We start from the raw sequence: 27,968 nt of genomic DNA on the forward strand, positions 1-27,968 counted from the left end.
AGTGCGAGGCTTCATTGGAGCTTCCCTGCCTAGAGCGATTACTTTCACAGCGGCTGGAGAATTTACGAGCAGTATTCCATGTTCCTCAAATAATCTAAACATTCCAGGTAAGGTTGGTTTATGAGCAATTCCCCTCACGTCTCCCTGTTTTCAGCTTTCTTGAGGTTAGTGACCTTTTGGTGCATTATGAAAGACATTTGTCGATGCTGAGATACAAGACTATTTTCCAAGGACAGCTTTAGAAATATTTTTAAAGGCAGCATTGAAGTTAATTGTTGTGAATTCCTGAAAGCATCGTTCAACATCTGTGCAAATTTAAACATTTATTCTGATTGTTTTGAAGCGAGTCTAGTCTGTAAAAATGAATAACAAAAGACAAATTCATAAGTTTGATTTTATGACGATTTTGTTGTGAGTTACAAAAGCGTGCTTAATAGTTGAGCAATTGAGCACTAATAATTATTGTGACTTTGCTGAAAGACTCAGTGATTGCCCAAAAGAATGACAATAATTATTGTTATTTTGCTGAAAGGCTCTGTGATATTTATAGTTCTTTTGTTTTTGATTTGTTTTTGGTCTTAGATTTCCTTCACCAAGCCCTGAGGCAACTTTCTTAGAACAACAGAGATGCTCCTTTGTGAACCAGTATTTTGTTTCTCTTCCCTTCCCAAGTCCCTGTTCTCCATCCCTTTACCACAGAGGCTATTCGCTCGTTCCCTGTTCATTTCAGATACAAGAGAATATTGTTTAGAGGTGAGGGTTTTATTTTCTTTGCTCCTGCGGAACTTGGAATTCAGGTGAGTGGACATGGTCTTGTCATTCCCCTAGTTCTGGCGCTAAACTTAGCTGCCAACACAGGCATCCTTGCCCTGGTGAATGGAATCAAGCAGCCCCGCCTTCTCCATTTTCTTTGACACAACGTCATTCAGCCAGACCTGGGCCCACCAGACTGGTCTTCTACACTCCTGACTGATAGCAGCCTAGTACACAATCAGCCTAAAGCAGTGGAGAAAAAACACCTCAGCCTTTTAACTGGGGTCTTTCAAACCACTGCTAGTGAGCCACCTGCCACTTGACATGGATGGAAACATGTTTTTTAACTTCCGACCAATCTAAGCGCCATGGTGGTCTCTAGGAACTGGCACTTGCTCTTTCCAGATTTTCCAGTGCCCCTTTTCCCCAGTGTTCAGTACACTATAGGCAACAATCCTATTTTGTAATTGAAATAAAGCATGACTACTCTGTTAAAGGCATAATGAGTTGTTTGTTAAGGACTCCCCTCTGCTCAGCATAGATAGGGTAGCCATATTATTTTGATGGAAAGTGAAAAAAGACTGCTGTGCCTAAGCTTACTAAAGAAAAGAACTTGAACAATATTTATTTTTTTAAACTGTTCAGAGACAATAGTAACTTCTTCTTAAACTCAGTACTCCCACCCACAGTAGGAAATAAATCTACGGGTCACCTTCACTTTAGGGAAGCAACAACCAAAATCTACAATTTAAAGAATGTTCCTTAAAAGTTTGCTGCATGCTGTGCATCACTGAAGTAATGAAATTAGCCTTTAGCCAGAAAACAGACTTTTGGAACTTATAGGACCATAACAATAATAGCAAGTCCAATTGCATTTCCCTTGCTTTACATGAATTATGGGCTAGTGACATCACTGCAATCACAAACCTACTATAAATAAAAGACCACAAGATAAAACCCCATTGGACTGTCATAGGTGTGAAAAAATGCAGTAACACATGCCTCACGCTCAATGCTACCTTGACATCTATTAATGCACTCATCTTCTATAACCATTAGCGGCTAAGGCTTTCCTACCCTAGTAATAAGCTATTTTTGATATTACGTCTCTCAGTCAGTCACTCCAAAAATATGTTTTTTTGAGACCATGCTTAGTAAAACCATTACAAACATTTTAAAACCTATATAAAAGCCATTATATAACTCAAGGTCACCATATGTACCTTAAAACTCGGTAATTCTGCCATTGTACAATACACTTATAGCCACATTAGTTTATACTCCATATTTTCTTTCAATAATTTGTAGACATTTTCCAACTGCGCCTATTACTTCAGTTAAATGAAAAGTAAATACAAAAATATAAATCTCAGTGCTCTCTGAAGTGATTATATCAAATTTGATTAAAATATGTTTTAAAACTCTAATCCGTTCCTTTATATAGAACTGACAACCTCATAAAATGTATGCATTTCATATTTGTACTACAATTAAAATAACCACGTATTTCCTGGGATCCCTCTCCTTCAAGCCTTCTTATCATATTTTTATAAAAGGTATCCAAGCCACATTTGTGTCCTTTTTGCCCCTGGAAAATGTAAAGATTACCAGGATTTGGTTTGTGGATGTCCATGGAGGAAAACGGGAAAAATGCCAAAATCCCTCTACATTTTGTGTGTTATTTTTAAAAATAGGAAAAGGGCTGTGCCTTAAAAGTATGTTTATTAAAAAAAAGGCATTAACAAATGGTTTGCAGTGCTAACATCAACAACTTCCAGCTTTCAGGAACAAACAGAGCAGTAAATAACACTTTTTTCACCATGTCTCCATGTCTTTTGCACTGAGAAGTAATCCATTTTGCCTATTATTGGTGGATTCAACCTTCTAGCAGCTTGTGGTGGAAATGGATGCAAAACCCCTGGGTGAACCCAGAAAGCTATATGTTGAAATCGCATGGTGCTGGAGACTGGCCTGGTTTGTAGTGGGTACCTTGGGTGCTTACACCTTGCACCAGGTCCAGTTATCCCTTATTGGTTAAATGTGGTAGTGTTCTAGCAGCTTAGGCTGATAGAGGTAGCTATAGAAGAGCAGCTTAGGCTGAACTAGGAGACATGCAAAGCTCCCGCAATACCACTTATAGTTACACAGTAGTTATACACAAGTAAAGACAATACTCAGTGATACCAAAAATAAAGGTAGTTTATTTAGGTGACACAAGGCCAAAAATATGTTAGAGGCAACTGTCCTTCTGGAGGTAAATATTATACACAATATACACTAGAGACCAAAATAAGATAAGTAATTAGACTTAGGGTAGGGCAAACAATAGGAAATGCAATAGAATGCAATTTGAGAAAATCGGTCTAGGGACAACACAAACAATATACTAAGAAAGTGGAATGCGAAGCACAAATTCCCTCCTAGACAAGTGTAGTATGTAGAGATTCGCTGGGAGAGTAACAATACAGCAAAAGGTAGGTAAAATACCCCACCCCAGAGCCCAGGAAAGTAGGAGTAAAGCACTGCAAGTTTCCTTAGGACACACTACAAGTCGTGATTAGAGTTATTGCAAGAACCAAGCACGACTGCAAACAACAAATTGTGGATTCCTGGACCTGAAGACCTGCAAAGGAAGGAGACCAAGGGGGTCATTCCGACCCCGGCGGTCAAGGACCGCCGGGGCCGGGGATGCGGGAGCACCGCCAACAGGCTGGCGGTGCCCCGCAGGGCATTCTGACCGCGGCGGTTTGGCCGCGGTCAGAAGAGGAAAACCGGCGGTCTCCCGCCGGTTTTCCGCTGTCCTGGGAATCCCCCATGGCGGCGCAGCTTGCTGCGCCGCCATGGGGGATTCTGACCCCCTCACCGCCATCCTGTTCCTGGCGGCTCCGGCCGCCAGGAACAGGATGGCGGTGAGGGGTGTTGTGGGGCCCCTGGGGGCCCCTGCAGTGACCATGCCAATGGCATGGGCACTGCAGGGGCCCCCGTAAGAGGGCCCCACTTTGTATTTCAGTGTCTGCTTTGCAGACACTGAAATACGCGATGGGTGCCACTGCACCCGTCGCACATACCCACTCCGCGGGCTCCATTCGGAGCCGGCTTCCTCGTGGGGAGGGGTTTCCCGCTGGGCTGGCGGGCGGCCTTCTGGCGGTCGCCCGCCAGCCCAGCGGGAAAGCCAGAATGGCCTCCGCGGTCGAGCCATATGACGGCTCCCTCCAGTCGGGCGGCGACTGCCGCCCGCGGGGGTCAGAATGACCCCCCAAGTCCAGAAGTCGAAAGAAGTTCCAGAAAGGACAAGAGCACCTGCCAACCCAGAAGAGGGTGCAAAAGAAGAGTTCCTGGCTGGACGAAGACTGCAGAAATGCACCCAAGGAAGGTGTCAGCGGGTTCCTGCATGATGCACTGGATGTCCCATGAAGAGAAGTTGGATGCAGGTGAGTTTTGGCGCTGGATTCGTCCAACAAGCCTTGGTTCCGGCAAAGTTGCATTTTGCATCAAAGTGGCATGGTCTGGACCCAGGAGGGACCTGGGAGCCTCAACCCTGTGTGAGGAGGAAGAGGGGTCTCTCAGCACTTCAGAGAGCCCTCAGAAGATCAGACAGCCCCCACGGGAATCCCAGGACATGGAGACAAAGGAGGTGCAAAAAGCAGTTGGTGCAGAACTACAAAGGAGGGTCCCACGCTGCCAGATGTCAACTCAGCGAGTGCTGGGGACCTGGGCCAGGCTGTGCATGAAGGAATTTTGCAAATAGTGCACAGAGGCCTCAGGAGGTGAGGAAGACATGGTGCGAAGAGGGTACTGTCGTTCTTGGGAAAGGCAAGGTCTTACGTCCTCCAAATTGGGACAGAAGGACCTCAGGACAGTCTGTGTTGGAAGAGTCCACCCTCTTTGTGAAGAGGAGGATGCTCATCACCAGGAGAGGAGTCCAACAGAACTGGTCATTGACTTAGAAGGTTCACAGGAGATTTCTTCAGTCCTTCTGGTGCAGTGTGAAGACAGGGAGTCCCCAGAGCGTGCACACCATGGAAACTGTTGCAGTTGCTGGCTGGAACTGAAGTTGCAGAGGAAAAGTAGCCCTTTTGGATACTTTGCTGCTGTTACAGCAGTTCCTGTAGCAGTCTGTAGTTGATCCGAGGTCAGAGGATCAACCTGCAGTAGTTGCAGAGGATTCCTGCTGTAAACTTGCAAGTAGAATCTGAAGAGAACCCACAGGAGAGACCCTAAATAGCGCTGAGAGGGGTATTGGCTACCTTATCAGGTATGGACCTATCAGGATGTCACCTGCTGGCACTGCCCTCTCAGAGGTCTCCACAGTGTCCCCACACCTTGGAAAACAAGATGGCTGAAGTCTGGGACACACTGGAGGAGCTCTGGACACCACCCTTGGGGTGGTGATGGACAGGGGAGTGGTCACTCCCCTTTCCTTTGTCCAGTTTTGCACCAGAGCAGGGACTGGTGGTCCCTGAACCGGTGTAGACTAGCTTATGCAAGGAGGGCACCATCTGAGCCCTCCAAAGCATTTCCAGAGGTTGGGGGAGGCTACCCCTCCCCAGCCTGTAACACATATTTCCAAAGGGAGAGGGTGTAACACCCTGCTCCCAAAGGAAATGCGGTGTTCTGCCTTCCTCAGACTGAGCTGCTCACACCCCAGGAGGTCAGAACCCTGTCTGTGAGGTGGCAGCAGCTGTAGCTGAAGTGCCAGCCTCAGAGAGCTGGTTTGGCAGTACTGTGGGTCCATGGTGGAGCCCCCAGGAGGAATGGAATTGCCTCCCCAATACCAGATTTGGAAGGGGGGGGACAATTCCATGATCTTAGACACCTTACATGGCCATATTCGGGGTTACCATTGTGAAGCTACATATAGGTATTAACCTATATGTAGTGCACGTGTGTAATGGCGTCCCCGCTCCCACAAGGTCTGGGGAGTTGGCCATGGACTGCGTGGAGGCACCTTTGCTAGTGCAAGGGTGCCCTCACACTTAGAAACTTTGCAACTAGGCTTCATTAAATGAAGATTAGACATATAGGTGACTTTTTAGTTACATAAGTGCAGTGAAAAAGGCTGTGAAATAGTGTGTGCACTATTTCACGCAGGCTGCAGTGGCAGTCGTATGAAAGGGTTTGTCTGAGGACCTTATGGGTGGCAAAGGAAATGCTGCAGCCAATAAGGATCTCCTGGAACCCCAATGCCCTGGGTACCTAGGTACCATATACTGGGGACCTATAAGTGAGGTCTAGTGTGTCAATTGGTAAATGAAGTCATTAGCCTTTAGTGATAAATGTAAAAGCAGAGAGAGCCTAGGCACTGAGGTTCTGTTTAGCATAGCCTCAGTGACACAGTTAAGCATTATACACAACAAACACATTTGGCCATAAACTATGATCACTGGGGTCCTGACCAGCAGGATCCCAGTGAGACAGGCAAAAAAATACTGGGATACAGGTAAAATTATGTATAACATGCCAAGAAAGATGGTACTTTCCTACACATGGTAATTCCCTAGATTTTGCTTTCAGTAGCTGAACCCATTTTTGTCGGTATTAGGAATCTGTGCACTTTTCCAGTGCTATCCAGTGGTAAAATGCTTGTGCTCTCTCTTTTAAACCTTTCTAAAATTGGAATGACCTTGACCGGTCATTTATTTTTAAGTGTGTAGTTTAAGATGGCACTGAAAACCACGTCTCTAGCCTGCCATTGCAGCCTGTAGTGCATTTTTTAATTGCCATTTTGACCTGGTGTATTTAAATAGTTAGACGTAACACTAAGGTAGGCCTTATAGGCTCATAGGGCAGGATGTGTAGTAGTTAACAAGTATGACACAGATATTTATGGGCAGATTTAAGAAAAATGGCTCTGCACATAGTGCAGCACCACTTTTCTTGCACCCCTTAGAGGCCCCCTAACGCCACCATATGTGCGCCGTACTTAAAATACGGTGCACCATAGTGGAGGTTAGGGGACTAGCGTCAGACTTTTTGATGCTAGTCCAGTGCTTTGCAGGATTAGCGTTAAAAATTCTGACGCTAATCCTGCAAAGCACCCAGAGGCCCATTGTAACCAATGGGAGCCTCCCTTTAAAGCCTGCTCTTATTTTACAATGAGCTCAGGAAGTAAAAACAACTCAGGGTGATGAAGAGCCATTAGATTGAATTTTATGTAATGCAACCATGGAATGGCGTTGGCTTTGTCTAAGCTAAGACAATAACATGATATCACCCTGCTGAGCTCTGCTTCCTTTCTCGCCTAAACTGTGATCCATTTTAGAAGTAGACAGAGTGCTAGCTCATCCGACAGATATCCCACACCTAATTCCTCACGTAAAATGAATGGCAGAAAGGAGGCATCTCAACAAGTGATTCTCTTCGGACTGTAATTTCATACAATTTGAGTATCCCCAAAAATCTCTGCCATAAGAGATGGCTGAGACACATCTAACCCTGTAAGTTTGTAAAAGAGCTTTTGTCAGTCTAATACTGATTATAGAACTGAAGCAAAAGACAGACGCAATCAATATTGTTAGTAGGTGATTGGGGGGGCACAAATTCTTGTGATCTAATACCACCTCAACATCTCAACATATATAAAAGGATCCACCCAAGCCATATTGCTCCCATGGCAGTAATAGGCTATCTTTTTGTTTAGCTAAGGCTCTACTACTATGTGTGAGATTCAAAGTGAGGTGTTTATAAACCCCATGGAAGAATCAACACATTTTTCCAGACCTAGGCCGGTTCAAGATATTAGGACAGTATCATGAGCATACAGTAATATGGGGATTGGACAGGAACTGGTAAGGGGTGGATCCCATCCTCTCTTTTCCAAAATTACCTCCTCATCACATAGTTAACACATAGGGTATTGAAAGAGGGTGTCAAGAATGCAACCTTCGCTGATCGACCTTTAGGTGTTAAAATGTTAGCGTAACTGCGATTCTGACTAATTCTTACAGAGGCTGACATGCTCTGATGGACATCTCTTTAGAAAAAGACAGCAGATGTGTCTATCCCAAGAGTGAGCATGATTTGCCAAAGTTTATCTCTATTTACCCTATCAAATGTAGATGTGAGGTCCATAAAGACCCATGTGTGGAATCCTGCTCTGCCACAGTATATTTATTAATCAAGAGTTGTAAATTAAGGTATCAGTCTAATGTAATCAAACTGGTTCTGATTGGATGTCCAGCTTGGATGTCCAAATTGATTTTCTTCTCTTTTGCCCATATGGATAAATGGTTCACAACCACCTGACCAAGGACTTTAACTACTGTGCCAAAAAATAAAATTGGCCTGTAACGTTGGGGGTCATTTATTTCCTTTTTTTAAACTACTGGGTCAATAGGCAAAATTGGCCTGTAAGATTGTGGGTCATTTTTTCCTTTTCTTTTAAAGATTGGGGTAATTGTCAAATGGGACACAGAAGGTGGAATGCCAGCAGTAGTGGCAGCTTTTAATACCTGTGTAAGCAATGACCCCAAATGAGGGGATCAGATTTATGAAGACGAAGACCTGAAGGCACCCCATGTAGTCCCAGGGCTTTGTTTTTAGATAGCCTTACTATTGCTTCACATACCTTATGTAATATGCATTGACCCTAAGGATGCAGTTATAGAAGGGTCATGAATTGGGCTTCTACATAGCTATGTATTTCTTGAAAATGGATTACCCACCTGTCTTCTGGTAAATGAAATGCCTGAGTTTCTGTTTAGGTCTATGAGGTTATAGTCAACATAGAAAACAGTACAAAGACCAAACATGATAGCAGTCTTCTACAGACAGCTGTCATGGAAATCTCAACTATGTCTTGGAAATCTGTAGTATGGAAGAGAGTACTGTGGCATAATATTACCTGACAAAAACAATGTGGCCTAAATATCATTTTCAAAAATATTGTGGAGTTAATAGTAGAACATCTACCACCAGTGTAACCGTAGTTTTGTAAACTATGTTTAGGCCACAACATTTAAGTCAGATAATATTTTTGCAACTGATATTCTGATATACAACCAACTCTACAGGAACTCATAATAAAAATCAATTAAAAATGCACAGTGAAGAAGTCCAGACATTTGTGTTCATTAAAAAATGTAGAAAATGACTTTAAATACCTTGCTTCATGAATGGGAAAACCATCTAATCTTTCAGGGTTAGGCAGCCAATTTAAAATGGGATAGGTTTTTCCAGTGAATGAAATATAAATTAAGCACACTCAATTTTATCTACAGTGATTGATGTTATTAATCTAATGTTTTCATATTTTCATTTCATATATAATAATCTACAGAAAGCATGGAGAAAGGAAATCATACTGCCACAAGGGAATTTGGTATAAAGTGGTTCATGGTTGGCCCAGACCTACGTCCCCTCTTGTTCTTAGTATTTTTAATTATTTAAATCTTAATTGTTTGCAGCACTCTCATGATCATAGTGACAATATCTGTTGATCTTCAACTGAGAACTCCAATGTACTTCTTTCTCCAGAAACTATCCTTTCTAGATATCTTCTCCACCTTAGTCACATTTCCAACACTGTTGGGCAGTTTCATGGATGAAATAAACAGCGTATCTTTTCTTGACTGCATGATACAACTCTACTTCTTCATCGTTCTGACATGCTCTAATTTTCATCTTCTTACGGCCATGTCTTGTGAACGCTAAGTGGCCATCTGCCACCCTCTTCGATACACCGTCATCATGAATAATAAGTTGTGTTTCCCGCTAGCAGGTCTTTCAGGGTTATGTGGTTTCCTGGCTGTGGTGGCCCACATGTTCATTGTATCTGGGATGTCTTTCTGTGGATCCAATGTAATCAATCTTTTGTGATCCTGCTGCCCTAATAACACTTTGCTGTAGTGACACATATGCCCTTGAAACAACATTCTTTGTTGTTGGCACCTTTGCAGGTGACATTCCATTTTTAGTAACTATTACCTCTTATGTCTGCATAATTTCTGTAATATTAAAAATTCACTCCTTGAAGGGGAAATGCCAAGCCTTCTCCAGCTGCACCTCCCACCTCACTGTTGTTACTCTTTTCTATGATTCTGTCTTTGGCATTTGTTTGCATCCTGCATCCTCCTATTCACTGATGAAAGGAAGATGCTTACATTAATGAACATTGCTTTAATTCCTGTGTCTAACCCTCTCATTTATAACCTTAGAAACAAAGATATGAAAGCTGCTGTTAGAAAACCTGTAAGTGGAAAAGTTGCTTCACTGAAGTAATCTAGAGAATTCCTGTTTTAAAAGACTTGTTTCAAGCTGTTGATGTTTAGTGCAAACTTAGTTTTATGACCAGTAATCATGAACTCATAATTTCCATAAAAGTAAGACACTACCTGGATCATCAGTGGCTCCAGTGGCATTCTGAGGTGTCCAGTATAGTGCAGAATGTCAGACATCACTATGAACCAGTGATGTTTTATCATAAAGAGTATGTGTGTCACAGAGAACTCAAGATGAACCACTGCCAGTGACAGGATTTTTTCCATTGAAGAAAATACGTTTCGCACTGGAAATTAAATTAGGAAAAAGCGTTTTCTGCTAACTAGCATCAATGTTGTGATGCTAACCCAGAGCAAAATGTTGTAAATTTACCCCCTGGTCCCATGACAACATTTCTGATCCCCATAATCTGCCACATGCAACCAGTCCTTAAATATTGGAGAAAAGTACCACACTGAGGGCCTCATTTACAAGGCCCATGCTGCAGGACAGTGCAACAAGTGCCCAGCTGCATTGCCCTGCACCACCAGGAAAGGGCAGAAATGTACCATATCTACAAGATTCTGCACATTTCTGTCCTCTCCCCCTGCACCGGTGGACAAATTGCTACCATGTGTCAACGTAGGCACCCTTGCACGATGGTGCAAGGGTGCCTGTGTTGTGGTGATGATTGTTTTTGTGCAGGAAGGGACCCCTTCCTGTACCCCATGAGACCATCACACTGTCCACGATGTGGCCAGATAGAGGCTGACTTCATACATGTGATGTGGCAATTCCAATAGATGGTGGCTTACTGGGACAAAATACTGTAGGCACTTGGGAGGACCACTGGGGGGTCTCTTCCCAGGGAGGTTGAGTACTGTCTATCAGAGCAGGTCCTAAACACCAAAACTAGGAAAATGAACACAAAATTCAAATTGTTGGGACTCGTCCTAGCCAAGCGACGATTGGCCATACAATGGTTGTCCCCCAAGGCTCCCACACTGAATGAGTGGAAAAAAGATATGATTGAGTGGGCGAATGCTGAAGAATGTCATATGCATCATACTAGCAGAGATATAAAACTGGGGGCCGACATGCTAACTTGGGCAACCCCGTTGACTGGTTTACTTGATCCAGAGAATGCTGGTCCACCACAGTCAGGGGATGCGACTGGAAGCGGTAGTGGTGGAACTATAAGAGATACTATCATTGAAATGCAGACAATAGCTACAGCTAGTGCGATTGATGCTAATGCACTAACAAGATCTATCCCTATAGAATGTGTTACATGAGTACTGCTGAAATGGGCTGGGAGTAAAGGGGTTTTCACTTGTTGCAACAAACACTATCTGGGTACAACACACTGAAATGTATCATTATAATGTTTGGATGTTGTTACACCACGAAATGCCAATAAAAACTTGCTGCATTCTCCAGAGCAGATAGAAAGGAAAAACATGGGAAGAAATAAAGCTATGTCTCCCTGTTGCGTCACTCACATGCCACCCATGATGTGGCATCAAAATCTGACCCATTCTCAGGCTTGTAAATCTGGGAATGCATCAGATTCCTTTGGGCTCCGTGGGTGTTGCATGGGAACACCCCAAGCGACACCCATGATTATTCTCCAATAGCACAGTGTGACTCTAGGGCTTCGTAAATGGAACCCTGAGTACCATCCTCCATCATCCCTGTCCTGTGAGAGAGCACACAGTCAAAGCCATGTTATCAGCCTCGTATACTGAGCTGCTATAGCAAAAATGAAACACTCTTGTCAGATGCGATTCCGCAGACCAGAGGCTGAGAGAGAAGAAGGTAAATATACAGACAAGAGTGCCACTTGTATTTCCTTACCTACCACGGGCAGCTACAAAACACCAATCTCCCTTGTGTTCCAGGAGAGCTGGGGGAAGCCTCCACCACAGCGGTAGCTTCAGATCCCAGTTTGCCCCTGCACTGACGTAACATAATGGAATAACCAAACATATTTTTCAAGACTCCTACCACTGATCAGTAAGTCATACACTATAATTAACTTGCTCCTATCAATCCAGGACATACTTATCACGTTTTACATGGAAAATTAAGGACTTTGAGTTTCTGATTTACAACATGGTTCAACACAGCATATAGGGATCAATTCATATTTACTATTATTCAAATTTTTATTTGACTCACAAAATGTCATGAATTGTATCTATCTATCATATGGAAACTTAACTCAGTGAGTAAATTACTATTTGGGAAATGGGTTATTGGGATCTAATATAGCAAAGAAGTTGAATCATGTGCAATAGGGCAGAACGGAAAGGTCCCAAAGAAGATATCAGAGTACAGGGAGTGGAAAGGAATGCTAGATAATAATAATTTACCAAGGATACTTCAAGTGTAAATTGAGTTGAGGAACAAAAAGAGCAACCTGGGTCTCAATCCTTCACATTCGGAATAATGATTAGTGGACCTCTTAAAATGCAAAAAAATGAATTGGATTGCAGAAAACCATCAGAACTGTAGATGTTCAGCGATTCAGAATTGAGGTGAGGGTGGGAAAGGGAGTACTTTTATGAGGGTCTGACCCAGAGAAATGTTTTGAAAATCCACAAGCTCCAAAACAGGGAGAGGATAGCACTTTTCCAAAGTTGAAAGAGACACAATCTCATATTCCATGGGGATGCACAACAAGGCTTTACTCAAATGGAAAGATATGCTCTCTAATGCAAAGTTTGGCACTTGATTTTGAATCCCTATTCTTTTTGTGTCACAGCAGAACATACAGTCAAACAGTGGGAGAGCAAACATGGGTCTGATTTAGAACTCGAAGGATGGGTACTCTGTAACAATGGTGATGAATATCCCATTTGCCAAAATCTAAATCCCATATGATGCAATCAGATTTAGATTTTGCTGGAGTAAATATCCGTCACCGTTGTGACGGATTAACCCATCCTCCTGGTTCTCAATCAATCTTTAGCTTTTTTATATATAATTAGGTTTTAAAAGATAAAATATAGGTTCTTTTATTATATATATAGGTAAGACAGTTTGGACAACATGTATTTTCTTTGAGAGCATATGTAGCTATTTATGAGCAAGGCTCAGTGAAGGCAGTCAGGCATGTCAATGTAACATCTATAAATTTAATAGATTAACAGCATTGATCAAAAATCTAAAAGTGATTCATTCCTTTAAGCAGCTTTTGAGAAGAAAGGGTAAAGGAGGTCTAAGAAGGAGATAGTGTTCTTTTTCAAAGTTACATCAAATACAGAAAATTTCTATGAGTACTGGGTGCAAAAGAAGCAGGAGATTCCATTGTATTTAAAGGGAGTATATGACTTTAATTAAGGATAACTTTCTGGTCTCTCTACACCTCTGCATGCAAAACAGAAGAATTATCTATTCTTAAAGAAAGACTTCAAAGGAGGTTGTGTTGTATGGCGTTTTGAAAGATACACATTAAGTATCACCACCATCTTTCAATCCCAGACATAAACAGATGAGGGTTTTGTCCTGAGGTTGGACACAATGTTTAGAGTAGAGACCTAGTAGGCAACTGCATTCCCAAATGCCTAGTCGCATACCTGGAAACTCCAAGGAGGCACTTTTTGGGTCATTCATTTCTGTTCTTATATTGTCTCTGTTGGGTGCTAAGATGTATAGCAGTTTCACTTGTATTAGTGCCAACCTGGCTTGCAAGATTGTGCTGTAATATGGCGAACTTAAAGCGAGCCAATTCTGAATCTAAATTCCAAATGCACAAGAGGCAATAGGGGCCACCTTCTAGGGTTTTGTTTCATTTTAGGGCTGTGGTCAGAATCCTTCATTCAACAAATTCTGAGTAAATTTAAAGGTTTCTGCCCATTGATTTTTTCATTTTCTTTTAGAAAATGTTTGGGCTTTCATCTTTGGATTATTGTCAGCTGGGAGACAGACACTAGTGAAACATCTTGAAGGTCTGTGGTTCAAATTCCTGACTGAGAGGTCCTGAATCCTGATTAGTCAAATTGTCCTTTTGCAATATCTGGAAGTTAATCATCATCTGGATTCTGCTGAGCCTTTTTTTAGTTTTTATGCAATAAACTCTCTATATTTGTGTTTCTCGCGGAAACACAAAAAAATAATTGCTCTAATGCGCTGAGAAATTTTACCCAGTGCATGGAGGTAATTTAAGTTTTTCCTTTTTGGGACTGTTCTTTCTAGATTGGTTGGGCCTTGTCATGTACAATGGCCAGTTTTCCTCTAATGGTTGGGATCCCACCTATAAATGAAGAGGGACCCTAGAATTTACTAAGGCTCTCTCTGTCAAACTCAACATGAGGTCTTAAAACGTTGAATCCAAAATATGCTGCTAATGTATAGGAACTCTACAGCACACTTGAATATTCATATTGCAAAATGCCACACATTAGAATTCAAATTGGAAAGATTCTTTAGTTCAGCCCAAAATCAGATCCACTTTTGCCAGGATAAGTGCTTTGGCCGAGTAGTTTTTATTTCAATGCTCTGACTATTGCCAGAATTTCAGAAAGCAGAAAACATAGCTTTATGTACTCACCTTGAGTGTTTATTTGTAAAATGGTGATGGATACTAACCTGCAGTATTAATGCACTATGTGGCCTACAAAATCTATTTTACAGAAACACATATATAAATCAACCTCTTAATTTTAAAAACACATACAAATAAGACTATTTCAGTCTTGAATCACACAAATTGTGACATAACACGACCCAAAAGTGAAACCCCAAAGCGCTGGTGTTATTTAATATATTGCTATAAAAAGCAATCTGGGGTCCGGAAATATTCAAGAAGAGTTTCAGATAACTGATGTTGTTTTTGTATTTGCAAATATTTCAAAAGCACCAGGAATTAAGCCATTGTTTAAATCAATTTCGATTCATTTTTACTTTCATTTTGTAAATTGTTTTACATGCAAATAAAAGACATTGTTAAAACCATGGAGCTAGTTAGATGCTTTCTGCAGAGCACCCTTACTAAGCAATGAGAAGGAAAGGGACACACTTTTGGAAAGTAATTCCTATATTTGTGTACAAAATGAGAGCTGTGTAGATTAAAGATAGGAAAAAAAAATATTAATGGTGTTAAAACTCGGCTGTGATGAATTTTCTAAACTAAGAAATTGCGTGGGCTGCAAATAGTGCCTAGTTTATAAAGCACAAAAAATAATAGTAAAAAATAAGGGGCATATTTATGAGCCCTTTGCACCATCATTGCTGCACATTTTGTGATGCAACAGCGGCGCAAACCCTTAAATCATAGCTATGAGACCACGTAAATCCACTTTGCATTGCTTTGAATGGTCTCATAGATACGGAGAAAGGCAAGGCAGTGCAAATCAGCAAGTATTCATCATTTTTAAGGTGTATTGATTTAATAAACAACTGCTGTTGTGCTCATCTCTGAATTAGACAAACAACACCACCATGTGGCAGACTGCCATAAGTGCCGATGTTGACAATTAAGTGCCGGTACTGAGCACCAGAAACCACCAGCTCAAATCAAGCACTGACAACAAATTGTATAACATTGATATAAAGAAGCATGCACATGCAGGCCCCCGTTAAAAGTTGCCCTGGGACTTGGAATTTCAGCCTGCTCAGTTACCACTACTGCTCGATACGGTATCACCAGGGACCAGACAAAGAGAGTGTTTCTGACTTGTACCCTGATAGACCACAAAGAAATGAGGATTTTGTTTGCATAATTCATTCATATGGCCTTGTAGGATTTTGACTGAACTTTTATTTTTTACGCTTTGCCCGAAATAAAAGTTTTGAAGTTGACACTGTTTCATTGTTTGAATTATTGCACTACAGTACCCTTCTTAAGCATGTGACTGCACTCAGTGTCATTTGGTGTGTATTGTTGAAGAAAGAATTTGGAAAATGTAAGAGGTAAATTAATACGTGAACATGGTCCTGTGTGATTGCAATTGGACCCTCTTCACAAACTATGTGATTGGGAAGAATAGTCTATAAATACAATCTACTTATGTTTTAAGCTACTATTACTGCTCAACAGGAAGGTGAGGAGGTTTTTATGCTCAGTTACGCCTATTTACAGATGAGTGCTAGAGGACGGCTTTAAATATTAGTGATGCCAACTGCTCAACTGTCTGGTGTCGTCAGAGAACCCCTCACAACTGAAGGCAGGAGATGACAAAAAGTTTGTGCAGATAGAGGAGGCGTCTACTCGGACACTAACTTCCAGGTAAAGTTTATAAAGCAGCACGAGGCTGATTCCCTCATGTGGTTTAACTGACCTTGGGGTAGAACCAGTCTCCATGCATGTCACAGACACAAAGGACAGTTACTTGTTAAGAGCAACACTTACAGGATGTCAGACATGGTTTGGGAATGCCACATTTAGTTAGCCAGCATGACAGGTCAGAGGGTGATTGAGCACACCCTTAGTCCACAGGATAGCCTGTTAGTTTGGTTTCCAAGTTAATGTGATGAATCTACACATTTGCCTAGTCTCCCTGTGTTTTAGTACAGTGACCAAGGCCATTGTCCATCCCATTCCATGTCTAGACAAGCTTGTGGGTAGGTTAAGCAGTGTAAATCTGCTCTGCACTATGGACCTCAAGCCTTCAATACAACGTTTTGAAACACTAGCAGAATACTCCATCCAAGACCATCATAGAGTATGTCAGCCTCCCATTGTAGCACTCACACTACACCCCATGGGCTATTAGCCTAGCCTATCTACTAGATGTAGCATCCACATACAGCTGGATACAAGTAGAGACAACCATGTAATAAAAATGATATCTCATTTACACAATCAACTATTCTAAAACAACCCACCTCAAATTTTCAAGCAAGACAAGTGGTATGTTTGCTTATATTTAATCACTCCTGTTAACTAAATCCACACTGTGTTGTATAGTTGATTTAGGAGGAACTTAACACCACTCTTTATAGCACCCCCCCAAAACTGTGAGGTTCAGACCAATCTCTTCTAAAAACTGGTTTTGCTCCTGAGAGACACATATTGTGAAGTTAAGGACGCAACAGTAAAATTCGATGTGCAACCACAGCTTAGAATCTGATACTTATCCAACCAATGAAAAGTTTCTCAAGAGTTCCACAGGTTTCATCACTTGGACTGATAGAAAGTGCAACATGAAGCACAGAGGTGGGAAGAGAAGCATACTAGGAAGACAGCTGGAAAATACATGCATTCATAGAAAGGCAACAGGGTGTAGATTTTGATATGCAATTTATTCTACATTTACACTACTTTTTTGGAGACTGACAATTCAGTTTCTTTCCACAAATTAATGTATTAATGGAAGAAAACAATGCAATAATAACCCTTAGAACACTGGCTGAACACCCAGGCTTCACTTCCTCTTTCCCTTTGTCTTGAGTGTGATCTATTTCCTAGTTTTATCCCCTTCCCTCTTTTGCCCCTCTATCTTCCCAGCCCCTGTCCAATCTCCTTGTTTTGTTCTTTGCCACCCATTCCTTATCTTTGATTCTTTCCATTCTCTCTCCCACTACCTTTTGCTGTCACCCTCCCATGCTGTGCTCCTTTTCCTACTGCTCCCTCTGGTTTACCTCCATGTCCTTTTCCTTTGCCAGTTCCCTTTTCACTCCTCTTTTCTCTTTCCTTTTGGTTCTCTCTTCCCTTGCTATTGCCACCACCCGGTTCCTTTTCACCTTTTCCTTTCCCTTGTCCCTTCCCTCCCTTGCCACCCTTACCTCTTCCTTCTCCCTTTCCTTTCCCATGTCCCTCGACTCCTTCTCTGCCCTTACCCTTTCCTTTACCCTTCCCATGCCCTTCAACTCCCTCTCTGCCCTTACCCTTTCCTTCACCCTTCCCATGCCCTTCATCTCCTTCTCTGCCCTTACCTTTTCCTTTAACCTTCCCATGCCCTTCACGTCCCTCTCTGCCCTTACCCTTTCCTTCACCCTTCCCTTTCTCATTAGCGTTTCCCTTTCCTTTCCCACCCAGGTTTTCTTTTTCACTTCTTTTTTCTCGCTTTCCTTCATGTCCTTGTTCTCCTTCACTTCCTTCCTCTGATTCTGACTCTTCACTGTTGTCTTCTTCTTCTTCACTGTGATCTCGTTTTGGTCTTAGCTTTTGTTCTGCACCTTTCTCTTGTTGTTCCTTTTCAGTTTCAGCAGCTCTGTGGTTCTCTGATGTGTCCACCTTGCCTTCTTCTAAAAAAAAAAAATAATACAATATGGGAATGGCAGATAAGAGATGGCCATTTTCATCATGTCCAGAGCCAGGCTGCCAGCTTCCTGCAGGCATAAATGCATTATTTACTTATCACATCCAGAAGCACACTGCACTCCTACCTCTGGCTGGAGGAGTAAGCTCTTCATACAGGTGACATAAACACACCCACAGATTGCTGGGTATTTTCAACCCACAGTAAACTGTCCTCACCCTGGACAAGGTTGCAGAAACACTCCAGCCAAAGGAAAGAGTAAAAGGGCTTTCAGGGTGAGAAAAATTAGTGAACCCACTCAAATGTGGTTGGCTTCTCGGCAAAAGGAATAGTTTACCTGGAAAAATATGTCAACCACTGAGGATTCAGTTCAAATATATTGATGTATTTATGTATGTATGTATGTATATGGTATATTGATGTGTCAAATTTGCACATTCGTGAACGCACCCTTAGTGAGAAGCATTGTTTATATGTGGGAACACAGAGGCCCTCATTATGACATTGGCGGCAAATGCCGCCTACCGTCACAGCGATGGCCGCCAACATACCATTGCGTGGCTACCGACCCACCATGGCATTATGACCGTAGATGGAATACCGCCAGAATGCTGGTGTAATTCCATCAACAGTCATGGCAGTAAGGTGGCGCTGCTGCCAGCACCAGCGCCACGCCAGCAAAACACTGCGTACCGTGTCATGTTCCATGATATGGCCTGGCGGTGTTTTTCTGGCGGCCGCTGCTGCTGGCAGCAACGCCGCGTCCCGTCTGCTGCCGGAGGACCCCCTGCAAGCAGGTAAGTTGGATTCTCTGACAGGAGAGAGGGGTGGGGGCATTGTGTGCATGAGTGGGGGTATGTGTGACTGTATGTGAATGTGTGCATGCGTGTGTAATGCACGTGTGAATGAGTGGGTGTGAGTGTATGTGCATGTTGTGTTGCAAGATTGCATTTGTGCCTGGATGTATGTATGTGAATGTTGCTGTGAGTTTGTATGAATGTATAAATGCGTGGGTGAATGTGTGTATGCGTGTGTATAGGTGTGTATGTATGTGCGTGTATGTGTGTAAATGTGTGGGGGTGGGAGGGGGAGACCCCTATCAGTGACAGGGAAGGATTTCCCTGTCACTGATAACGCCTACTGCCATAGTTTTAGTGGCAGTCCCTAAAGCACTGAAACCATGGCGGTGGGTAGGGTCATAATGCCATGGGCGGCCTAGTGACGGTCATTACCGTTGTGGCGGTTGGTGTGGTACATTTGCAAACTGCCAATGTCATAATAGTGGAGGTAGGTACTGCCAGCCTGTTGGTGGTAATACCTCCACTATTCCATCGACCGCCAGGGTTGTAATGAGGACCATAGAGTTCTTTGTGGATAAAGTCTGTAATATAATTGAAGTGTAGTGTGGCCTTGAGATTATCAATGCCATTGAACACACAGATGACTGCTTTAGTCCGTGGGACTATACTGTGAATATTCAAACCACAAAAGATATGGGGGTATATTTATTTAAAAAATCACACAGTGCAGCTCAGCAAGTCATCTTGATGTGCTGCGCTGAACTGCATGATAGGGGAAGGGCAGGATTGCTCCATATTTAACATTATTTCACCATGGTGCAAGGGTGTCTGTGTTGTGAGCAGGACTGTTTTTGTGCACAAAAAAATACTCCAAGGCATTTTCCTCTTTCTATGTGTGCCCCACAAGGTGTCACACATAGAAAGAGGAAGGAATAAGGAAACATAAAGATATTTCTCTTTGTTGCATCTCTCCTGGGAAGGCTTTGCATTTGATGCATTCTCAGGTCCAACAGTATCTGTAAATAGGGCACGTGGTTGTTGGGTGTGTCACAAGGAATGAGGCAGATGTTGCAGCACTCTCTGTTACAGAAAATGCTTTGACTGAGAGCAAAAACTGTGGACACTGAATGTGAAATCACTGCAAATTACATGTTTCCCCGAGACTACCTGTCACTTTTTAATGACCAATGAAGATATTAACTAAACATCTTACCCTTCCTGCCGCCCCGTCTGCAGACCATGATTTTGACCTGTTGAGCTCTGTGTGACACGGTAATAAGCACTAATCATACAATTGTGAAATAACACTAAGCTATGTTTTTTGGGCCTTAAAATGTGCAGAACTGTATTAGGTAAAATGTTTATTGGCACATTTATTAAGCTTCCACACACTGAGCACATATAGCCTTGACCTGTGCAGATCTTGTATTACTCCAGCACACCTATGAGTAAATCTCGAATTGTTTTGAGTAAATAAAGGCTCACAGGACTGTGAAGCAAAGAAGAATACGCTTTTCTGGTGCCACACAAGCTTTTTGTAGCTGTGGCAAAACTTTTTTTCACGCATGTGTTCTCCGAAAGGTAGTGTGTAAAAGTTATTTGTTTCATGATAAGTATGTGCATTGCTCAATGGATACACTTTTCAATTTTGTCCAGGCTATTGAAGACTTACAAAAAGGTGGGAGCATAGAGAACATCTAGAGTGAGAACAGGGGAGAGAATGACAGAATTTGCAATGAATTTGCAGTGATCCCCAGGCTGTCATTTTCTATCTCCCAGGTTTGTTGTGCAGCATGTTGTTTTGACATTATTTTGCTGTGATGCTGTATTGCCAAATTTTGTTTTTGTGCTCTGTATCTGTCATGTATTGTGTTTTCTTTGTTTTGTCTTTAAATTTGTTTTGTGTTTATATTGCCCTTTATTTTATTTCCCAGTGGTGATGTGCTGTTGTTTTGTTGTACTTTTTTGTTCTGTTCTTGTAGGTTATAAAAGCAGGAAAACAGAACACACATAGTGGAAAAGTACCTACCCAGAGAAAGGAAATGAACTAAGATAAAATGGAAAACTATAGAGGTCAGCACTAGCACATTGCCATGGTCCTTTCCTGCATATTTTCTGTGTATCTTTCCCAAGGCAGAATCATTTACATCATTTTACACAACAAATAGAAAATGTCCCCTGACCAGTGAATATGTCAACAATGCAGAAACATTTCCTGAATGGGATTGCCAGGGGGTATTTGTTAACTTATTTTCCTGATAACTCTGGAACAAAATATGTGACTGAGAGTCTGCAGTCTAACTTTGGAATGTGTCCACTGCTGGTTCAAAGGATGGCATTATTTATTGGAAAGTTATCTGGTTCTTTATATTCCCCTAGGCAGGAGGAGTCCATGTGCCCCCTGTATTAAATTCAGTACTTGGGATGTCAAAAGGAATCAAATGCTCACCTCAGTTAAACGATGCTATGACAAAGCAGAATATAGACCCAAGGTTGTACATGCTATAGAAATGGGTGTGTTAGACATGGCTCTCTCTACAGGGACACACCCAAATCTTTTGCCTTCCTCCTCCTACTTTTTGCTGGATTTCTGCTTATTGGTCCTATAGGGGCCACAGGAGTCTATGCTGTTTCTGTTCAGAAAGGTGAGACATGCAGAACATTTTTGACCAAAATGGAGTGGCTTAATTAAGAGCTAGACCAGGAGTCCTCTGTCTATCTCCTTGCCATCTCTCACAACACTACTCCTACCTAGGAGAACAGAACTTTGAAAACATGAAAATGGCTAAAGGGTCTCTCTTATTGCTCATCACGTTGGCAGTAGTCAAGATGGAAAAACCTGGACCTTTGTGTGGAATGTGAAGCCATCTTTGTATGGAGTAATTAACAACATTTACCTGGAATAGCTGATGCACCCTTTAGTGTGAATGACATCAGTGTACTTATATATGCTTTTTCAGTGACCAGCTTTAGAGCCACTTCTGAATGCCAACTATGTTATTTCCGTGACGTTGTTCAACTCACTTAACTCTGTCCATATGAAAAGGTAGAAAATAAATCTGAGAGGGAGGGAAAAATAATTTCAGTGTGACCTGCTTTGGAATCACTAACAAATAATTAATTGTTGATAGTAACTAAAGAAGCCAATGCTAGAACTATTCTCAAAACCTCCCTTATGTTTCTGCCACAGGTGGAGAAGTCTGTTGTTCTCCAATAGCCCTCTAATGAGCGCTCTCAGGATGGCGTATCTTCCTAGATACTGGCTAATATTATTCTGAGACTTTGATGCAGTAATTGAAAACACTTAGGTCCATATTTATGAAAAATGGCGCACAACTGTGCTAACACAGTTGTGCGTCATTTTTTTTAAAAGCTGGCTAACGCCATCCCCTAACAGCATATTTATGAAATGATTCACAATGGCGCTAAGGAATGGCTAGAGTCTCAAAAACAAACACTAGCCTGTGAGGGATGGAGGTAGGGGAAATGGCACTAGTGGGACAGAAGTGACGTTAGGCAGGTTAGCAGCAAAATATCTGCCTCTAAGCCGCCTAGAGTCATTTTTTGATGCACAAGCCGCCAGAAAAGGACTCCTGTTTCAGTATAGCCCAATGCCCACCACATGGAATCAGTGTCCCTTGGGCAAGCCCTACATACCCAGGGCCAGGCAGGGGGCCCTATGTAAGGGACCTCCAAAGGCACACCACACACATACGCAAACACTTAGCTGAAACTTATCTGGGATGGGCTCCCTCCGCCTGTAGTGTCCCTGTGCTATGGGTGGTGGTGTTTCTGGGGTTTGGGGTGGGCATCTGTGAGCCCATTCCATGGTGTTTCCTCATGAAAATGGGCCTATTGGCACTTTAATGCCTGGTCTGACCAGGCTTTAAATTATGGTGCTAAATGGGCTTAGCACCATTATTGAGGCCTTCTTCTCAGTTGCACATAGTTTCTGCGCAGGGAGTTAAATATGGTGCAGGGGGGCTAGTGTAATTTTTAGGAAGGGAATGCCTACCCTGCAACTCATTGGCGCAAGGTGGGTTGGTGTTTCCTAAAAATAGAGCTAACTCCAAAACTAGGATGTTAGACTGGTCTTGCATCAAAGTATAAATATGGAGTTAGGTTCGCGATGCCTTAGTGCCAAAATAAATGGCGGTAAGGCAACGCAAACCTTTCATAAATATGAGCCTTATTGAGTAAGGTAATTGAAATTCCCCTAAGTCCACTTGATATCTTAAAAGGAAACAAAGTGATCTTTGTGGGCACTCTAGGTGGCACCATTTGAGATGGTGGTAATTTATTGTCTGTTCTACCCCATTCACAGTAGTGCATGCTCATGCATTGACTATTGACAGAAGACCCTGACAAGAGAGAGAAGAGACATAATAAGTCCTTACCAAATATTGCCTTGGTGCACCTCATGCCGACCTTGGTGCTGCAGCATTTGTCCTCACCGTCGCAGTCCCAGTCTATAGAACAGTTCTTCAGCTTGGAGAAGTCAGGTTTGGGGCAGGGTTTTTTATCTCTGTAGGGATTTGGTCCTTCTTTACTCTGCTGCAGATTTTGGTGTTGCAGAGCCTCTCGCTCTGACGTCTCGACGGGTGATTTATTCTTAAAGTTCTCAAACTTTTGACCATGTTTTTGGATGTAGTCTCCAAAACACATCCCGGTCTTACGAACACCTTCATGCTGAGATTCACCTGGATTAATGCAATAAAGATATCACAGGCTTCACCACAGACCCATTATTTCTGATCTAAAAAGTCTTTAAAATGCAGTTCTCTTCTGCTTGCAGAGAGTTTGAACACCTATCTGACATCCAAATATCCATCAAAGGAAATGTACTACTGAGGACTGGCAGAGAATCACATTATACACTGGATTGACAAACCCATTGACCATCTTTATTGATTTCCAATCACCATGACAAATTAAGTCTTGAGTTTTCATATATCAAAGTTAACATCCATAGCTCGATTTTCCTAATTAAGACATTTCGAAGTTTAAGTGGGGCAGAGCCAAGTCTTAAACTTATGGCCACTGATTCAAAGCCTTGTATACTTGAAGACAGTTCTTTAATCTTAGTGCAACTCACGTTTAAATCTGTGCAATCTGTGCAGGTAACATTCAACACAAAAGACCATGGGCACCTACTGGCAAGATGTGGAGTTTACTTCTTAGTGGGCACAGTGTGTGAGTGAAAGGGAAAAAAGGATGAGACCGCAAAAGAGAGAAGAAACAGTCAGACTGACCTTGAGCGGAGGTAAGCAAAGGCAGTGGTATTGATTTCTATCATCACTGAGATGTTTCTTATGAGTATCCAACTTCAGAAACATCCTAATGTTTTATGAATATTTAACAAATAAGCTTAATTGTATCGCTAAACATCTTTTTACCAGAGAATTTTACTGAAACAGGATATCTGGTGAAATAATATTTCCTAAAACATTTATTTCTGAGAAATGTTGTTCATATTTGAGATTTACCAAGCTAGGATTTTCATTTTACATTAGAAACATTCTTGAAAGAAGTGGAATATGAAGGTGATGTAATTTTTATACTGTGCAGTGTCCAGGCGTGCACTAGACTTGCCCTCTGTTTAACCTATTTCTCACATATGTTCACTCAGTTTTGCTCAACCTTCAAAAGAACCAAGTTTGAACAATCTCTGCCAGTACCAAACTCTACTGTAATTGCTTGAATGGTGTGGTGCATGTTGACTGGATGGCAGCAGGACAGTAGAGCAGATTACCTGCAAAGAAGGGACACTTTGGATGAAATGACCCTACAATCCTACCTGAATATTTTCACCAACAGTTTGTAAATGAAGACTGAGGTCCTGATTTTGACTTCGGCGGGTGGAAAAGGATGCCTGCCGAACTCCTGCTCCTATTCTGAGTTTCTTGCTGGGTCAGTGGGCGGGAACTCCAGCCCGCTGGCCCTGGGGGAAATATCCCACAACCTTGATGCCAGTTCGTAATTCAGCTGCCGGCAATGTTGCAGTGCGTATGTCTGCTAAGCAGACAGTGAAAAGTGTGATGGGGCTGTACATGGGGGCCCCTGCACTGATCATACCAAGATACCACCATGCAAAAGATGGTGTAGAGGGGACTCGTAATCCCCAGGGTGGGGCTGCATGCAGCGCTGCCCTGGTGGATTAGGGCCACAAGCATGACCAGCCCCTCCTGTGGAGGGAAACTTCCGGTGCCGGGCGGTCCGACCATGGCACTTTTGCGATGCCTATATTGTGGAGGTCTGACTGCCACCAAAGAAGTCAGGCCACCTCTTTGGTGGCGGTCAGACCGCCATTGTGGCCCTGGCGCTCTAAAGACCACCAGGGTCATAATGAGGCCCCAAGTGTTTTCGAGAATGTAGCAAAGACAAAGTAGTGTCATCCATTAACATAGATGAGAAACAGCTGCCTTCAACTCAGCACAAACAAAACAGAAGTACTCATCATGGGCCCTCAACCCAACACGTGGAATGACTCCTGGTGGCCACCTACTCTTGTAAACCCGCCCACCCCCACCAGCCAAGCCCGCAACCTCAGAATCATCCTGGACTCCAACCTCAGCATGAACCATTAAATCAACTCAGTCACCTCCACCTGCTTCCGCACACTCTGCCTCCTACGCAAGTCCTTCAAGTGGATCCCCCTCAAACATAGAAAGACTTTCACACACGCCCTGATCACGAGCAGACTGGACTATGGCAATTAATTCTACACCGGAATCAACAAGAAAGTCAACCACAAACTAGAAAACATCGAGAACACTGGCTTCCCATACAGAAAAGAATCACCTTCAAGATCCTCACCCACACACACAAAGCCCTCCACAAAACCAGACTAACCTACCTGAACCAGCGACTCAACCTCCACATACCCCCCAGGACCCTATGCTCAGCCCAACTCTCTCTCGCAGAAGTACCCTGCTTCAGGAAAACCAGAACAGGAAGACACTCCTTTTCGAACCTCGCAGCCACCGCCTGGAACGCCCTCCATCTCCACATCAGACAAACCACCTCCCTCCTCACCTTCACGAAGGAACTGAAGACATGGCTTTTTTAAGAACCACCTCACAGGTATCCGCTACACTTCCCCCCCCAGCGCCTTGAGACCCTAATGGGTGAGTAGTTACGCTATACAAGCACTGATTGATTGATTGATTGATTAATACCACTTAAGAAAGGAGAGGCACTTTTGCAAATACATCAGGGCTTTGAGTTTGAAAAATTACTGTTGAAAAATGTACAATTTCTAGTGCTATCTCATGCTTTCTCATGTTTTTTCTTCACTCCTTTTTCTTTTGCACTTGTGCTGTCTTAACCACCTTCTCATTTTTTGTTACACTACTCATATCTCTTTGCTGTAAAGAGGTTTCTGTGCAAAGGTGGACCTCTGTAACCATGCCCCAGCTAGTGCTGTCAGGGGTACCAAGGCCTGTCTGTTACAGTCAGTATAATAGGCTTTTTGGGAAGTAGTGCCCCCTGTGTCAGAATTGAGAGAGCAGAGCCACACTACTAACTGTAATTACAGAACTACATGCTCCCTGATGCAAACAACCAGAAATGAGTGAATGTGTCACAATGACTACTGGGCCTCAGAACTGAGATCTGCCAATTCACACAATCTCACCGCATGACACACAATATTGGCTTCCATCACACAGTCACTCAGTGAGGAGCCAATATCACATGGTGGCAGCGAAAACAAGCTTATTTTCAGAGGCTTTTAACTACTGATGTCCATTGATGTGTATGAAAACACCCCAGGACATTGACTACAGTCTCAGCGAAGATTTTGTTTTTATTTTTCTTAGAGGAGGGAGTTTGGGGCTGGGTTGGGCGTGGTGGCAAAAGTGCCTCTTAGGTGTCTCTTGACATGAGGCCATACCCCATCAAAAGCCCTGCCCCCTACTCACACTGTGAGATTTATGTTGAATTTGGCAGGTCCGGGTAAACGCAGTTCTATGCACATTATCTTATATTTATCAAGTACTGTCACACATTGGGCTGGCTGGCAGTCACCTTATGTACTTGCTACCAGTAGGGGCCATCTACAGTCTCATTGCTTGGATGTCTATATGTAACCAGAAATCCATTGAGATTGTCAACTCATTGTACACTACTTTGGCGTACAAGAAAATTATCCTTTTCAAGTGGCTCATTACGAGTAGCCTGGAAATAGGGTGTGATAATAAAAGTTGAATAGAAATACTGGGTCCTGATATTACCAGGGGATCACAAGTTGATCCCCTATAGGTGCCTTGCTGCTACGGTGATCACCATGTGCCAACTTGCAATCCTGCTTCTCAAAGTATATCTGTGCAGCATTACCACACCCAAAATACCACTGCACTCCTTTTGATTCCTGATAGGTAGACTATCAGGAGTTAATGTCCCCATTTGAAATATTTGGATACTTGGGGTTCATATGTATAAGGACTTACCAGCTGGTATTACAGTGGCCGCTGCGAGAGCGAGGAGTGCAGAGAAAAGGAGGGTCCGCATGTCAGCTCAGCACTCGATGCAGTCTCAGGATCTGCGCTTAGGATTGATAGGACAAGAGCTCTTTCCACTGCACACTAGGACCAGAGCATCTACTATTTATAAAACTCCAGGGGCGGAGTCAAGAATACAGAACAGAACAAGCCCCACCCCTTGATTAAGGGATTATTCCACCTCACCTAACTCCAACAGAAAACTGTCAGTAGCTTATTGTTCCCTCCATGTGTGCATAACCTTTACATTGTTGTGTCACAAGCACTTGTTAAGAATATCTGATAATTTGTTTACTTACTGATTTATTTCCAGTATAAGCACAGTTATCTATATATATATGGAATCAAGTTGCATTTTGTAAGTTTGATATCTTTTTCTTACAATAGGGAATGTACAGCAGTGCTTGGAAGTAGATATGACCTTGGACAAAACCTTCAAACCTATCAAATCACACGACAATTACTGACAAAAATATGACTTCAACCTTTGCTTTCTAAATCCTTTCGAT

General features: G+C 42.6%; 1 protein-coding gene and 1 long non-coding RNA gene across 2 annotated transcripts; one reads left to right on the top strand and one right to left on the bottom strand.

The window, feature by feature from the left end:
- On the top strand, window positions 1–24,210 carry LOC138247147 (uncharacterized). The gene is made up of 3 exons (XR_011194348.1): window positions 1–107; window positions 20,941–21,031; window positions 24,079–24,210. It is a non-coding gene; the product is annotated as an uncharacterized lncRNA (long non-coding RNA).
- LOC138247146 (high mobility group nucleosome-binding domain-containing protein 5-like) lies at window positions 17,181–27,553 on the bottom strand. The gene is made up of 3 exons (XM_069201886.1): window positions 27,409–27,553; window positions 23,356–23,658; window positions 17,181–18,144 (listed from the first exon to the last, which is right to left on the bottom strand). The coding sequence occupies exons 1-3, from the start codon at window positions 27,467–27,469 to the stop codon at window positions 17,447–17,449; spliced, it is 1,062 nt and encodes a 353-aa protein (XP_069057987.1). The 5' UTR covers window positions 27,470–27,553; the 3' UTR covers window positions 17,181–17,446.
- Window positions 27,554–27,968: the final 415 nt, after the last annotated feature.

Source organism: Pleurodeles waltl, chromosome 7 (genome assembly GCF_031143425.1).
Source record: "Pleurodeles waltl isolate 20211129_DDA chromosome 7, aPleWal1.hap1.20221129, whole genome shotgun sequence".
NCBI lineage: Eukaryota > Metazoa > Chordata > Amphibia > Caudata > Salamandridae > Pleurodeles > Pleurodeles waltl.

What these genes read in the sequence shown, in the direction of transcription:
- LOC138247146 (XM_069201886.1), bottom strand. Translation starts at nt 27,469, where the DNA reads ATGCGGACCCTCCTTTTCTCTGCACTCCTCGCTCTCGCAGCGGCCACT. An exon ending in GGCCACTGTAATACCAGCTG is followed by an intron (nt 23,659 to 27,408) that starts GTAAGTCCTTAT and finishes GCATTAATCCAG; the next exon opens with GTGAATCTCAGCATGAAGGT. An exon ending in GTGCACCAAGGCAATATTTG is followed by an intron (nt 18,145 to 23,355) that starts GTAAGGACTTAT and finishes TTTTTTTTTTAG; the next exon opens with AAGAAGGCAAGGTGGACACA.